The 14,792-nt window shown below is 44.1% G+C and overlaps 1 protein-coding gene across 4 annotated transcripts in view; it reads left to right on the top strand.

Moving 5' to 3' along the window:
* Positions 1-14,792, top strand: part of REEP1 (receptor accessory protein 1) — a 560,779-nt gene that overhangs the window by 356,664 nt on the left and 189,323 nt on the right. For 3 of the 4 annotated variants that reach the window (XM_069632177.1, XM_069632180.1, XM_069632179.1), the window contains exon 6: positions 5,853-5,903. The exons of the other annotated variant lie outside the window; for it this stretch is intronic. In XM_069632177.1, the coding sequence (XP_069488278.1) occupies positions 5,853-5,903 (51 nt within the window). The remainder of the gene's footprint in view (positions 1-5,852; positions 5,904-14,792) is intronic. 4 annotated transcript variants of the gene reach the window in all.

Below are 14,792 nucleotides of genomic sequence, written 5' to 3'. Positions count from 1 at the left end.
CCCCCTTGATCCACAATGCAGAGAAACAAAAGAGAGACAATCAGATGAAAGAAGGAAGAGTATGTGTGAAGAAAACAAGTATGTCAAAGGTAATGGAGCCACCCATGAGGAAAGAGGGGAGAAAGAAGAGGAAAGATGTGTCATAAAATCAAGGATTTGTCCTTTATTACTGGAAATAATCACTCAGGTCTTGATCAAATGGGGGCTTACAAATGAATGTCTCTATCTAGAGTGGAGATGAGTGTGCTGTGTTGGAACACACAAGGTTCTAATTATTTCAAAGATCCCTGTGTATGAGGTTTAGTCTTTGGTGATTCCAATCTAGTATTGTTACAGGAAACATGGTTGTTGAGATATATGGGGGTGGATGATTTCTCCACATTCAATACATTGGCATCGAGAGAGAGGGGAGGTCGACCTTCCGGTGGCTTGTTAATTGCTATCCGCAACTCGGTTATATCTGAGTCTTTTGTCATCAGTGATGAATTTCCCAGCATCTTGGCCATTGGCATAATAACCAAAGGCTTTGCCTCTCCATAAAGATATCTGTAATAAACATATATTGGAATACTGTGGTAATAAGTCAGACGTGCTTCTTGCAATCCCTAATGTCAGTATTATCAAGCACTGAAAACACACTTGAAGACTTTACATTTTATTCATTGCTGGGGATTTGAAGCCGCAATGTGTACTTAGCAGAACACAAGGCATAACGCAAAAAGTGAGTCAAATCACCAGCAAAGGCAAACAGTGGATTGCCTTCATGGCTGAGTGGGCTTTAACAATGGCAAATGGGAATATTAATGGTGATGTACCTCTGACATTTACCTGACAGCCGTGGGCGAAGGGCTCTATCATTGACTATATGTTTCTGTCAAATGTCCTACTCTCCAAATGCACACATTTCCAGATACAGCAGCAGGCAGTTAGCGACCATAACATGCTAGTAGCCAAATTTGCTTTTCCCTCTGAAAAATAAATAAGTGCATATGTGGGTGAAATAACTGTTGATGAAGGAAGAAACCACATTAGAAAGTTGAGGAGGAATGGCTTCTTTCTAAATCACAATACCAAATGTCTGTGGAATACTGCATCAGACTTCGAGATACAGAAGTTATGTTCACCGAAACACTTTGCAGATTTTTTATGTGAGCTGGATCCCCCGAGACCAGGGGGAGCAAAAAAACATCTCAAGCGCAACCATGCATATGACGAAAAAACCTCACAAAAGAAAAGGGCCCTAAGAAAATCCATTGGATCCTTCAAGGGGGAAATTAACAACCACTTAGAGTATGCAGCAAAGTTTAAATCTCTAAACAATGTGTAGAGAAATTGATCAAGAAGCCACATGCAGTTATGCCTTCATAATGATGAGCTCTCTTCAAAATAGTGACTCACAAGTGCCCCACAAGGTCTGCTGAAGGGCAATGTTGTTTCAGAGTCCACCTGGTGCCGTTTCTTTGAGAGTCTATATAAGAAACCTTTAGATGAAGTCTTTAAAGTTGACAGAGTCTGCTTTTGGCATGTAACTGTAACAAAAGAAGGAATAGAAGACCTGATCAAGAGGTCCTCATCTTCTCGAGCAGCCGGTCCCAATGGCCTCACCAATCAAATTCTGAAGTCTGACATAGACATGTGGGCCACAATCCTAGAGAAATTGTTTAGGAAAATAGTAATGTTGAAATGCCTTCCAGAGTCATGGAAGTGTGCAGTCGTCATCCCAATATACAAGAAGGGCAACCGGGCGGATCCCAAAAACTACCACCCGATCGCCCTCTTTGATGTGGATAGTAAAATATTTGCGGGACTCATCCTGAGGGAGCTGGAAAGTTAGGCAGAAAGTAATGGAATCCTGCCAAATCATCAACTAGGATTCCGAAAAGGAATGTCCACCTCAGTGAATGGACTGCTTATGAGCATACAATGCAAAACAATCATGGAAAAAGGGGGGACCTATATGTATGGAGCTTGGGTCGACCTGTCGCAGGCGTTCAATACCATAAATAGAGAATGCCTGTGGAGTCAACTTAAATCTTGGGGATACCCAGACCTGGGAGAAGCACTTCGCACATCTGCCCTTAACAGTCCAAAGGGAGGGGGGGAGATGCAATTGGATTGCATATTCAGATGACTTGGTTCTCCTAGACTATGCACCAGTCTCCAAAGGATGTTGAATGCTCTAGAGAAATATGCAAACCTCAGTGGCCTGTCCATAAACCCTGAAAAATCATACATAGTCAAATTCAAAAGGCCTTACAAACAGTCCCTGAAATTGAGGTGGATTCTGAACCGGCAGACAGTGCCAATCACCACTGAACAGAGGGCTTTTCCAACACTAGCCACATTAGAACTTGCACTAGACACCAAAGCGGAACAACTAATTTGTCAAATGAAGAATCTGTTGTACTCCCTTTGTCAATTCTCATTACACCCACTAATGGGATTTTACAAATCAAAGGTGATTCTTTCTTTATTGTATGGTGTCGAAATAAACCAGATGACTAGTAATTACAATTTGTGCTGGAAGGCCGAATGTGGAAAAAAGTACATGGTCTACCAATTAGCCTTCCAATTTATTGCTTGAGACATGAGCTGGGTCTCCCCTCTAGGCAAACGCATGTGGACTGGAAGGTTCTTTCGCTGTTTAGACTTATATGGCTCTCCCAAACACGATCTCTGTTGGAAAATATTAATGTAATGAACATGTGCCCAAACAGTTTTCTAATCAATCATAACTGTGATGCTCGTGAAATGTTGAAACATTGGGCCTCATTACGAGGTGGGCAGTAAGGGTTAAGGAGGCTGGTGCCGGTAAACCCTTAACGCCCTATTCCGAGGTCCCTTAGCAGGTCCCTCTATGGGTGCCTGGTTTTAACAGGGAGCTAATAACAGCGGGCCCATTATTAGCTCCATCCCCATTCCCATTGAGCCATATGGGGGCTCGAATGGGAATGGGGAATGGTTCTCGGAATGGGGATTTACTGGGTCCCCCAAGGTTGGAATGACCCGGTAAGTCCCTATTTCGAGAACCTGGACCCGGAACGCGGTAAGGGGGTCGCCATGGTGCTAATAGCACCATGACTACCTCCTACCTCATAATGAGGCCCATTGTCAACGAGCAATACTTAGAAACTCAAAACTACCCTGTATAAAAATGACTGGATAAATAATATCCCAGAGGCCCGAAACTCAAAGGTGACGAGACCATTGTCCAATTTAGACAAACAAGGGGTTTTCATGCCAAGTACCTCTGGTAAGGAGGTACTTGGGAAAGACTAATTGCTGGACATGAAATTTTTCTTACTAATGAAATTTTAACTACTAACTTCAAAATCAACGGAACTGGAAGGAAAGGCCTGTTAGAGTACACAGGGGGGTAATCAGAATCATAGCTTTAGAAAAGCCCACCTTGGCCATCCCGGGTGAGCTCTTGCCCATCCACAAATTATCAGAAATTAGGAGTAATAGTCCAGAAGGTGGCATAGCTGGAATGGGCAGGTGAGGATATGTATTTGTATTTATTCATTTTTAGTTGCTTATTGAAGATGAAATATGCCTTGCTTAGATAGAAGCTCTACCTAAATGGGATATGGGTGGCTGCAGCAATGTCATTGATGGTGCTTGCCATTGTCATTATATAGTAGTTTAACGCATTAAACAAGATAGTGATAAGAAATTAAGTGGAAATTAAGTGGAAACTGAGGAAGCTTAATACAGCATAAAATACTTGCAGTTCTTACTGATATATGCACAGGTATGCAATCCAGTGGTGGCGTTGGTTGGTGACCCTGTGGGCTGATCACTCTATAAGGCTCTCTGGGGCTCCCCCAGAAGAGAAGGTGTTGCTTAAGAGCAAGTTTAAACAAGACACTGTTGAAATGTCCTTAATCTGTGTGGGTTGGGCGTTACAATGTGGTGGAACCAGGAGAATGAAGGAGCAAAAGCAGAAGGCAGCACAGAGTTGACTGTGGATGGTAAGGATGAGGAGGAAGATGGAATGTAGTGTGCAAGGAGGTAACTAGTGAGTTGTGGTGGTGGAGGGCTAGCACATGGCAAGATTTAAATATAAGTAGAAAGAAATGGAATCTAACCATTGAACAATTTCATATTAGTAACCACTCTTCAGGAAGGCGTGGTGCAGAGGTGGGTGAGGCCTATGGGAGGTTGTACAAAGTGTGGGTAGCAAAGTTCAGCAACTTCTTGAGAAGGGAAAAAGAGAAGAAGGGGTGCCACAGGAGAAGGTTGGAGCAGTAACCCAGCCTGCGGTGAGTGTGTTGGTAGAATAACAATTGGATGAAAACCGGCTGTACGGATGTTCATGAGGGTAAGCCTGGCAGCCATAGTAGTGGAGGTGATTAGCTGCTCACGTCAGACATTGGGCATGGCGAGTGTTTTAACGAATCATACAAAGGTCGGTGCTCAGTGTTTGCCAAACAGTTGATTTATCTCCAGGGGCCAATATTATTCAGAGTAAGCCAAGTCACTTCATCCTGCTCCCAGCGTTTTGGCTTGAGAATGGCTGACATTTTCTTTTCATTCCCCATCCCACCCACCACCCTCTGCCATTTTTCTCCCCTTTCATTCTGAACCATTTTGAATGAAGCCGGTGCATTAAAAACCAATAAATAAGGAGATGACATTTTTAAAAACAAAATTCATAGTTCTCAGTTAAAGTTCTGTATTTTTCAGTCTACAAAGTTGTGGAAATGTCCATGAATATTTCCACAGAAACCTATATTGTGAAAACTGAATGATTTTCAGCACTTGCGAGCAATTTCATTTATTCATACATTTCAAAACCACATTTCACTGAAATGCTTAGTCACAGATCACACCACTGAAATGCTTAGTCACAGAGCACATCACTGAAATGCTTAATCACAGATCACACCACTGACATGCTTAGTCACAGATCACACCACTGAAATTCTTTGTCACAGAGCACATCACTGAAATGCTTAGTCACAGATCACATCACTGATCACTGAAATGCTTAATCACAGATCACTTTCTCCAGCTGCCTGTGCCAAGTGAAGTCAAGTACTGCTTTTTGCTGGTGAGTAAGTCCTCAGATGTAAACCTGCCTGGATGAATGCATGTATGCAAAGAGTTTCAGCCCTTCAGCAATAAGCGCTGGTGGAGGGAATATCACAGGGTTAGGAGATCTCCCCTGAACTCATCATTGATTCTTGAAGAGATGTGCGCCAGGCTTCGCGCCCTTTGTACCCGTTTCTCCTGTGCCTAGCTTTCCGCTTCTCAAGCATGAACGGTAACACAAAATGCATCCCCGGTGAAGGATGGACATTGCTAATACTACTGTTGATATGTCCACTCCTTCAACAGAAATGGAAATGGGAAATGAATTGTATCCATCTCTTTATGGTCTGTCTCTGGTATCATGCGCCCAGCACCCACGTGATGCATATGCCGAGCTCTGTAGCCAGGTGGGTGCTGAGAGCCCGTGCATATGTGGAAGTCCAGCATGCAAACTACGCCCATATATATTTGGATGGTCATTCCACTCATAAGCAGTGTGTGGCATTACACTATTTAAACGTTGTCTAGGCCAAATGCAATGCATTGAAATGTAATTGAAAGGTGAACTAAAAAGGATAGATCCGACAACCTCACACACTGTTGACCTACCTGAGTATGCAAATACTTTCCATGTGCTTTGTTCAGTGTCGAGGGTGTTCTTGTACAGTAATGCATCTGTTCCCTAAGCATTGGAGGCCTTGCTGTGTGTGCTGTGAATATGCAGAAAGTCTATCGACAATTGAACTACATGAGAAAACACACACACGTAAGAACGGTTTAACTTTGTTGTTACAACGTCTGCTTTTCCTCAATAGGTTTCTCAAGGTGTTCACATGGTCTTATACTTGGACCTCACCGAAGGGCAGGTACCCGGCTAGATGTTGAGACTAACATCAAACTAACTGCACCAAGCTGGACGTTAGCCTAATGACATGCTGTGTTTACCACAATTCCTGTGCACTAATGGGCACGACGTGTTCTTTCAGGGAAATTGCATAGCCCCTGCTATTCCTGTAGCTTTACCAACATTTCTAAATCATCACATACACCCCCATGCCCTGCCAGCACATGTTCTTTGTCCTCTGTCTGCAAAATAAGGTCATTGGGGATTAAGAAAGTTGCAGTTGTGTGCACTCGAATATTTCCAGAGTAGAACACTGATGCTTGCAGTTTGCAGATTCTGGATTATATCTGCAAAGGCAGACTAGAGCTTTTTTATTTTGAAAAACCGCTTGCAATGTTGTATGTTCACAATGCGACTTGTAACTGGATCATCCAGCATTGTAATGAACGCTACATTTTACATCCAGGAGGAACTGTTAGGCCTTTTATGGTGACTGGAATCGCTCATCGATGTATTGCATGCCACTACTTAAACACATCATTCTCCCTCTCTTGAAACCCAATAGCAACACCCATCAAACCGTTGTCCCTGACAGCAAATCAAGTTCAAGTGACAGGGAACGCAGCTAACAGTCTGCATCCTTATAAGATGTGATTGGTGATTATTGAAAAACAAATGATTGCTCCAACACTACTGCAGAGACATATGGGAAATAACAAACTGTACTTCGCACACTGCCTGTCATAGTCCTCTAGCTCCTATATAAACAGCATTACCCTTGGCTCCTCTTGAGTGGCACTTAAGCACCACACCTGAGTCAAATCTAATTAGGGATCTCCCGTGATTCACACTGTACAAGAAAACCCACCAATCTTTGCAGAATTGCTCAAAATCTTAAAATAGTTAAAAGCAGAAAATACAGAGAGAGGTCATGATGGACAGCATACACAGGAGGGGAGCTGTGGACCTAAATACAGGATACAGCACTGCAGTCACTATGCATCAAAACCCTCAACTAAAGATCCCTACTGAGAAGAAGTGTTGCTATGGCTAAAGTGTCAAACTCAAGCAAATGAACAAACTGGCAGGTGTAGAACCGCAGCCGAAATAAAGGCTTTGCCCATGTCCGTGAAGACATTAAGAGAGACCCTGATGGCCAATGCAGTCAAACCGATAAAACAGGCACAACCCTCTATCAGGTGTGTGTAGCGCAATGTGAACCTCTAATGAATGAACTTGTGAAACCTATACATTAAAACATTAACATTGATTATCAATTATGTGGCTGTTCATCGTCACCCTAATAATGGCACATGTAGGTTGCTCTCTTCATCCCATCCCTGGCCATTGTACAGCAGCAGTAAACAAATGACGGATGAGCCGTACTTATGAAGTCAATAAGAATTAGTTTTACACTCAAACAGTCCTCCGTACGGAAGTATCAAGCGTAGGCGTCCCTAGATCAATGAGAAAGAATCGGCCATTCAGAGATTTTCAGAGGTGAGGTTAGATATTAGTCGAATCATGGGCATGTGATAGAGTGAGTTTGATTTAGAAGTTGAACATTTTATTTTATTTTACTTTAAGGCTCTACAGTTATTTAAAGTAGCACTCTGGGCGCCCTTTCCAGTCAATTAGGGTACCAGGATCATGGGTGTTCGCTGCTGGTGTACGCCTGTGCTCCCGCCCAAGTGCTACTCTGCCACCATCCTTCCGCTTTCCACTACTATGCTTATTTGCCTTCCACCATTTAAAAAAAAGAAACCTCACTTACCCAATCTGTACCAGCCTCCTCTTTAACCGAATGTCTGCAATGGATAGAGAAATGGGCCACGTTCTCAAGAGCTCTTCCCTTGTATCCCTGGTTGCCATCTTTGTTTGGGGCATGTTTACTTTCATGAAAGGTCTTTCATGGAACGTCATTTCCTTAAAAGAAATTACCTTTTTGTAATGCCATTAGTGGGTACTAAAGGGGATAAAGGCCGTTGAGTCTATGCTAGCTGCTGAAGTCCGCCAGCACATGATAAAAGCCCTTCCTCCTCTCTGCCCATTGCCTCGATTTAGCAGGCCTTCACCAGCCAGTACGGCCCAGCCCAGTGGCCAATATTGCCATTATCTCCATAAAACATGCACACGAAGGCTGTAAACTGTAATATGACGACTTTTTTCAGAAAATAAAATGTCGGGTTTTATCTTCTCCACGTGAGTTTATATCAACTGCTGCCGCTGAAATGGTTTCATAACTACTTTGCACAGGAACACATTTCTAAAAGCTTAGAGGAAAGGAAGATTGACGCAAGTGCTTGTCAGAGGTCGAGTGATACTGACAAGAGGTCAGGAAGGGGCGTGAACTGGTGGCCTGGTAACTGGAGTGCGCGCCAGAAAATAAATACATGTGCACTTAAATTGCTTCTAAATGGTACTCAGCTATATGTTTGGTACTTCAAAAGGAAAAAGTGAATTTAGGGACAAGAGGTGCCGAAAATACTTAGGAGGCTCGCCTAAGGAGCACAGGCGAGTGTTTTTGGCTTCAACACATGTGGCTTTCGCATGTTTCGTGCTGAGCAACACAGGTTCGATTCCCGGGTCCGCGCTTAGAAACCTCTGGGTATTAAGCCTTATAAATAACCAATTACAATTACTGTTTGCCCGCGTGGTTTTTGTTGGGCAGTTAACCTGCTGCAAAACCCTACTTAAAGCAATTCGGCTTAATCGCTCCATTAGCCAGCAAACGCGTGGGGTACCTTTGAAAAATATTTCCAGTGTCGCTTTTTGTTCCCAGTCCATAGGAGGTCAGGGGCACGTGTGAAGGAAGGTACGTGTCGATGAAACGTGCTTTTAGAATTGCTGTGTACCTTAGGTGTGAATCAGAAAGGTTGCAGTCAGCAGATCAGAGTGACTTAGGACAAGTCCAGTTTTTGGTGTATGCCATGCCCCCTCGGGCTGTGGTCGTGAAACCTTTCATGCACAACCATAATCCTCTATTTTAAGGAAATTGTCAGGATTTCTCCTCTTTCCGCTTTACTTTTTTATAATCAGTAGAAGAAAAGTCAAATGTTGCAAGTAATCCAGCACCTAAACTTTTCTAAGAGGGCTTGAGGGTGGGGGAGTTAGTTAGCAAGGAAAGTGGACCAAAAATAACATTCAATTCTACCTGTTCTCGCACAATAAATATGTGGAATAAGAATAAATAAACGCGATGATGCTAAGCGTTCCTAACTTGGTTTCGGCCTGTCGTTTCAAGTTCCAGGGACGTCATTCGGGGGTCGCCAGGGGTCACAACTGCGACCCCTTAGGTCTCCCTTGCTACCCTGTGTTCTCCCTTGCTACAATTAAAGAAAAGAAAAAAAAGTATTTTTTAAATAATTTTTTTAAATGGAAGTTCCTGGGCTGTGGCCAGCACCATGAGGCTCTTTGTTTCTGGAGTGACTGGCTTTCTTGTTCAGGCCTCTTAAAAACAAACAGGGGGTTGCACGAGTGTAACACTTTGAGCAGTGACCCTAAATAAGAAAGAATAGGAATATCAAATAGTCTTTCTGGAATTCTATACAGTAATTACTAGACCCATTAAAGGTTTATTGTAGGAACACTTCAGGGGGCGAGTCACTGATTTAGTCTGATTTAGTCTGTTCTTAAACACCTACAATTCACAATGCAAACAAAAACTATGTGTATTTTGTTTTTCACAAGTTGCAGTTATAGCATGTTTTTTCTCTGACGTTGACTCTATTATGATCATCACAAGACATTCCATCTCGGTGTCCTCGGTCACTTCACAAAATCCTTGTGCCTAAAAGCTTGTGTACAGTGTAGAACTGTTTGACCATATCCCTTCAAGTGCCCCTTGATTTCATTGTGCCACAATTAATGCTTTGTTGTAATGTGTCTATCTTTCCTATCTCCCTGGCATGCTGTTCAGGATGTTTGTTTGCATGTATGAGGTAACGAGTGCCCAGAGTACGGGATACCGTGTGAGTGCTCTGCTTTCTCTGCGTTACACTAAATTCTTTAACACACCGTCATGAACCCTCCCAATGGTATGTATTTTGACAACCTCTGAAGCCTGAAAAGTAGATCCACGCAGGTTTGACATGTGGCCAAATTTGCACCAGACCTGCAGGCAGAAGAACTGGCCTGCTGTTAAATCTCAGTTACTAGTTTATTGGTATCCACTAGAGAGTGTAATTTGCTTTCTAACTTTGAGAACAATCAGATATGTAATTGCTCATTTTACTACAGCCAGTAAGATAGCTATAGCTCGTAAGATAGCTCAGTGGGTTGAGCGCTCGCTGCTGCGATATGTGTGTGTGTGATCTGCAGGTTGCAGGTGCGAATCCCGGCAAGGCCAACTCTGCCTTTCATCCTTCTGAGGTCTATAAATGAGTACCAACACAGGTTAGGTGATATTGTAAGTATATTTGTTCTATATTAATCCCTTTAGCGTATGATGCTTTATAATAACACATCATTATCATATGGCCTTGGACGTCTGGTTGCATTCACAGTAGTTTGGTAATATGGGCCTATACACACAGATATTAATGATACATATGGTGATTCATTCTTGCATGAAATGTATATCACATTACAGTGATATCGTAACCATATTTATCGTAGTGTACTTAGGAACAATGCTATGTGATGCCACTTCCCGGTTGTGTTCCATTGCTTCCGGTGATGTCACTTTGGGGTGGGGTCAAATGGCATCACGTCTTGTGATGTCATCGGAGGTCAACGGTCATGTGATGTCACTTCCGCTACCCCTGACATTTTGGCGAAATGACGTCCCTGCTAAGTTCTCAAAACGAAAAAAAGAAACATTTCAAACATTATGTGTGATCATGTTGAGATGTGTCTTTTAAAAATGTAATTTTCGCAAGTGTGAAACACAATTGGTTTTTCAGACGGACATAACATGGTGCAAGCATTTATGCCACAAGTCAGTGGTGCAGGAACAATTTTGAGTGGAAGGGGAGGGGGCCGCCAGTGTTGTTACCTTACCAAAATCATAGTAGTCACACGAAACCGTGTTCCTACTAAAGTTGCCTATCTAGTGGTGGGGTAACATCTCAAGAGATCGTTTAAAATCACTTTTTCCCCCACTAGTTGGGTGAATGTATGGCACGGTAAGGTATTGTTCTTTGTAGAGAGGACGTTCTCCATCCAAAGCACGAAGGCTTCTTAGGGCTTAGAAGTCACAAAACATCACAGCTGGGCAGCCCAAGTATTGGAAAACGTCCAGACTTAATCATTGATTGTTTTAATAGTGCTTAATAGGAGGGGGTGACAAGGCGCACTGTCTTTGCTTGCGGCGACCAATCTTGTGTCAAACCCCTCACAGCCATCCTAGCATATTATTATCTATCGTAGGATTCAACATTCCTAACTCTTTCTTATTGCCTTCTTTATTTTAGAAGCAATTGATATTATGAACTCTTTCTCTTTGAGCTGTCTTTATGTGACTGGTTATATAGGCCTCAGGACATGGCCTCGGAATGAACAGTCACTATGGATGTCTATTGGAATGAAGAACACACTTGTTACTTTAAATCTCGAATAAAAGTAACTCAGTGGCAATCTATTGGCATTTCAAGGATGGGTGTTTGGAAAGATAGCCATCCACTTTTTAATGCACTGTGTAGTTACTTAAAATTATCATTCTCTTCAAGGATCTACTCCAAGAGTGTACCCATGGCATTGGTCTTGATAATACATAGTCATGCAGAGCTCTTACTCTCCATATACATCCTGCCATGTCGCTCAGTACACTGCTTGTGATAATATCTATGTTCACTCAGAGGTCTGCAAAATATAATCAATCACAACTTTGTTTCCAATAATTCGTAAAGTGAGTTCAGTTGTGCAGTCTCTGCTAGGTGCTGCACTACAGGCATGAACAGATTTAATCTTGATATTAAACAGACTCACTCAGGACTCAATTCTTGATAACTCAGGGCACAGTTCTTGATAATCGCAGACAGATAATATCCAGACTCACGCAGGGCTCTATTCTTGATAATCGCAGACAGATAATATCCAGACTCACGCGGGGCTCTATTCTTGATAATCGCAGACAGATAATATCCAGACTCACGCGGGGCTCTATTCTTGATAATCGCAGACAGATAATATCCAGACTCATGCGGGGCTCTATTCTTGATAATCGCAGACAGATAATATCCAGACTCACGCGGGGCTCTATTCTTGATAATCGCAGACAGATAATATCCAGACTCACGCGGGGCTCTATTCTTGATAATCGCAGACAGATAATATCCTGACTCACACAGGGCTCTATTCTTGATAATCGCAGACAGATAATATCCTGACTCACACAGGGCTCTATTCTTGATAATCGCAGATAGATAATATCCAGACTCACGCAGGCCTCTACTCTTGATAATCCCAGACTGACTCAAAACTCTGCTGATAATGGAACACAGGCTCACTGCTCCTGATAAAATGCAGGTTCATCCAAGGCTTTTTCCTTTATAAAGTCATGTGAGGAATCTGGCCTGTTTGTCCCTTCTCCCCAGAGTGGAACCACCCCCTGTGAGGCTAGGGAGGTGAGCCCAATCTGCAAGAACCTGCCTAGGAGTCTGGGCAAATGGGACCTCACTAGGAGTGACTCCCCTGTTGGGGGTAAGGGCACCCAGTCCGATAAGGACCTCCCAGTGCAGACTATATGTCAACCTACATGGGATTTGAGAAAGCCGTTTTTTCTTCTACTATGACTCCACCAACTAGTGACATTTCTTCCTTCTATTTGGCTCTAGGCAATACGTGTTTTTGCCGGAACACCACAGTCAAAGAAAGACACACACCCTCTTTGTTCGTGATGACTTACATAAGCCTTGTAGAAACTGTGAATGGAGCAGGAACTCCTATGCAACGAGGAGGGTGATTGCTATGCAGAGGCGAGCCTCGGGAGAGGAGATGTCCTGAAGGGGTGGAACCACGCTCAGCTGCAGACTCTGAGGTAACATGGAGAGTGAGTCTAATGCTAGCCAGGCACCGTAAGGTTGGCCTCTCTTCCGACTGAGAAGCCAAGGTCGGGCATAGAGGCAGAGACAAGGAAGCACCAATTTCCTCTGGTGGTATGACCACAAGGAAGCTGTAGAGAGCCTGGCGCTCGGCAACCGCTGCTGAGACCAGATCGCTGAGAAAACCTCGGGTCCCTGAGCCCTACGCCTGAATGGCAAGGGCTGCGGAGACAAGTGGCAACAGGGAAGCAAACACTTCCACAGGGATACTACCTGTTAGGAAAGATTTCTTAATTGTAGGTAATTTTCCTTCCATCTGGCAACCCCTATCCTGCAACTAAGAGGCTGAACCGAGGAATCGCTGGTGACCCGCTGAAGGACTGCTCCTCTGCACTGCTGTCGCCCTGTGAGACCATTCTGCCTCTGATCGAACGAGAAGGCCTGTACTGGTACTTTGACCCTTTGGAATAGTGGGAACAACTATTCTCAGCATTTTCATCATCTCCTGCACGTAAGCCTTCCGAAGTGTCCTTGGGCCATCCAGTGGACTGACCAGTATACCCAGGAGCCTTGCTCTGTCACCGCCGTCAGGTTGCTGCTGTATTCCGAGTCCTTAGCACTCTCACACGATTCGTTCACTTGGCATTCCCAGGTATGAGGTGAGAAGTGTGCATTGGGCTGAAATATACACGGCCGCTGCGTTGCCCTGCTGTGGTAACAATCTGTGCGGGTTCACTGCGTTTGGGACATCCTCAACTCTAACTTCTGCTGCCGCGAAATCTACACGACGCCAAGACATCCCCTGCTCGTATCTGAACCTGCCAGCACTGAAACTGACACGGAGAAGCCTGGGTCTGCCTGCATCGTGGACCGGTGAGTAGCAACGCTAGGAACCGGTCGCCCTCCTGCAGTAGCCTGTAGCCTTTCCTCACTGTGTTAAACAGTACGCCTTTTTCGCACTCGCGCTCTGCTTCTGCCCACAAGTGGAGGCCATGCTTGAGTAGCGGAGATCGGTTCGTCCTCATTTGTTCACTGCTCTAGACTGCCTGATTTCCTTGAAGAGACTCCCCTTGGCCCGTTGGCACCAACGTGTGCAGGTACTTTTGAGCACAAGGCTCCACTCTTCGTAGGGCTCGGACTTTCCTCTAGTTAGGTGGCCTCTGAAGGCGAACTGGGTCTAACGATTACTTGCACTGCCTGTTTTCCTCCCCATCTAGGTGGTCTGCATATTTCGTGCTTCTAACTCTTTAGACCCTTCGGTAATTGTATAGATATTGTATTCGATTGTGATGTGTTGGTTTAATTGAGTTTTACTGTGATTCTTTACTATGGTCAATGTTACAGAGGCCTTGTAATAAATGTGTCTATATTTTTAATATAACACCTGCTTGGAGTGATTTGTAAGTTTCCTTGCTTTGTGTGCTCATTGCAGGCTTTCAGTCACCCTCACCCCTCTTGAGACCTTGTCTTGACCGCCGCCATCGCTACCCTGATTGGTCTGGCTTGTCCAGAGGTTACCCTGTTCCAAGAAACTAGGCTGGCCTTCTGAACCTCTGCCCGTCTAGGACAGAGTTCAGAAATCCATCTTAACACTACCAATGAGATGTACGGATACTTTGACTTAAGGCTGGGAGTGCCAACAAGGTTGCAGAAGCCTAAGAAACCCAAGCAGGCAAGCAGCCCCTGTAGATCATAAGAGAACTACTGTAACTTAAGGCTGTAAGAGTCACAAGCATGCGGGATCTGTGATGAATCTGGAGAATTTGTTCCTTCTCCCCAGAAGGGAGCCACCCCCTTTGGGCTAGGGAGGTGAGCCCACTATGCAAGACCCTCCTATGGGTCTGGGCAAGTGAGGCCTCTCTTGGAGTGACTCCGTTCTTGGGGAAAAGAAATCACATTCTAAAAAGGAACTTCCGGTCCAAAAACGC

Source organism: Ambystoma mexicanum, chromosome 6q, assembly GCF_040938575.1.
Source record: "Ambystoma mexicanum isolate Mex_15411 chromosome 6q, UKY_AmexF1_1, whole genome shotgun sequence".
Lineage (NCBI taxonomy): Eukaryota > Metazoa > Chordata > Amphibia > Caudata > Ambystomatidae > Ambystoma > Ambystoma mexicanum.
This window is presented reverse-complemented; position numbering and strand designations above follow the sequence as displayed.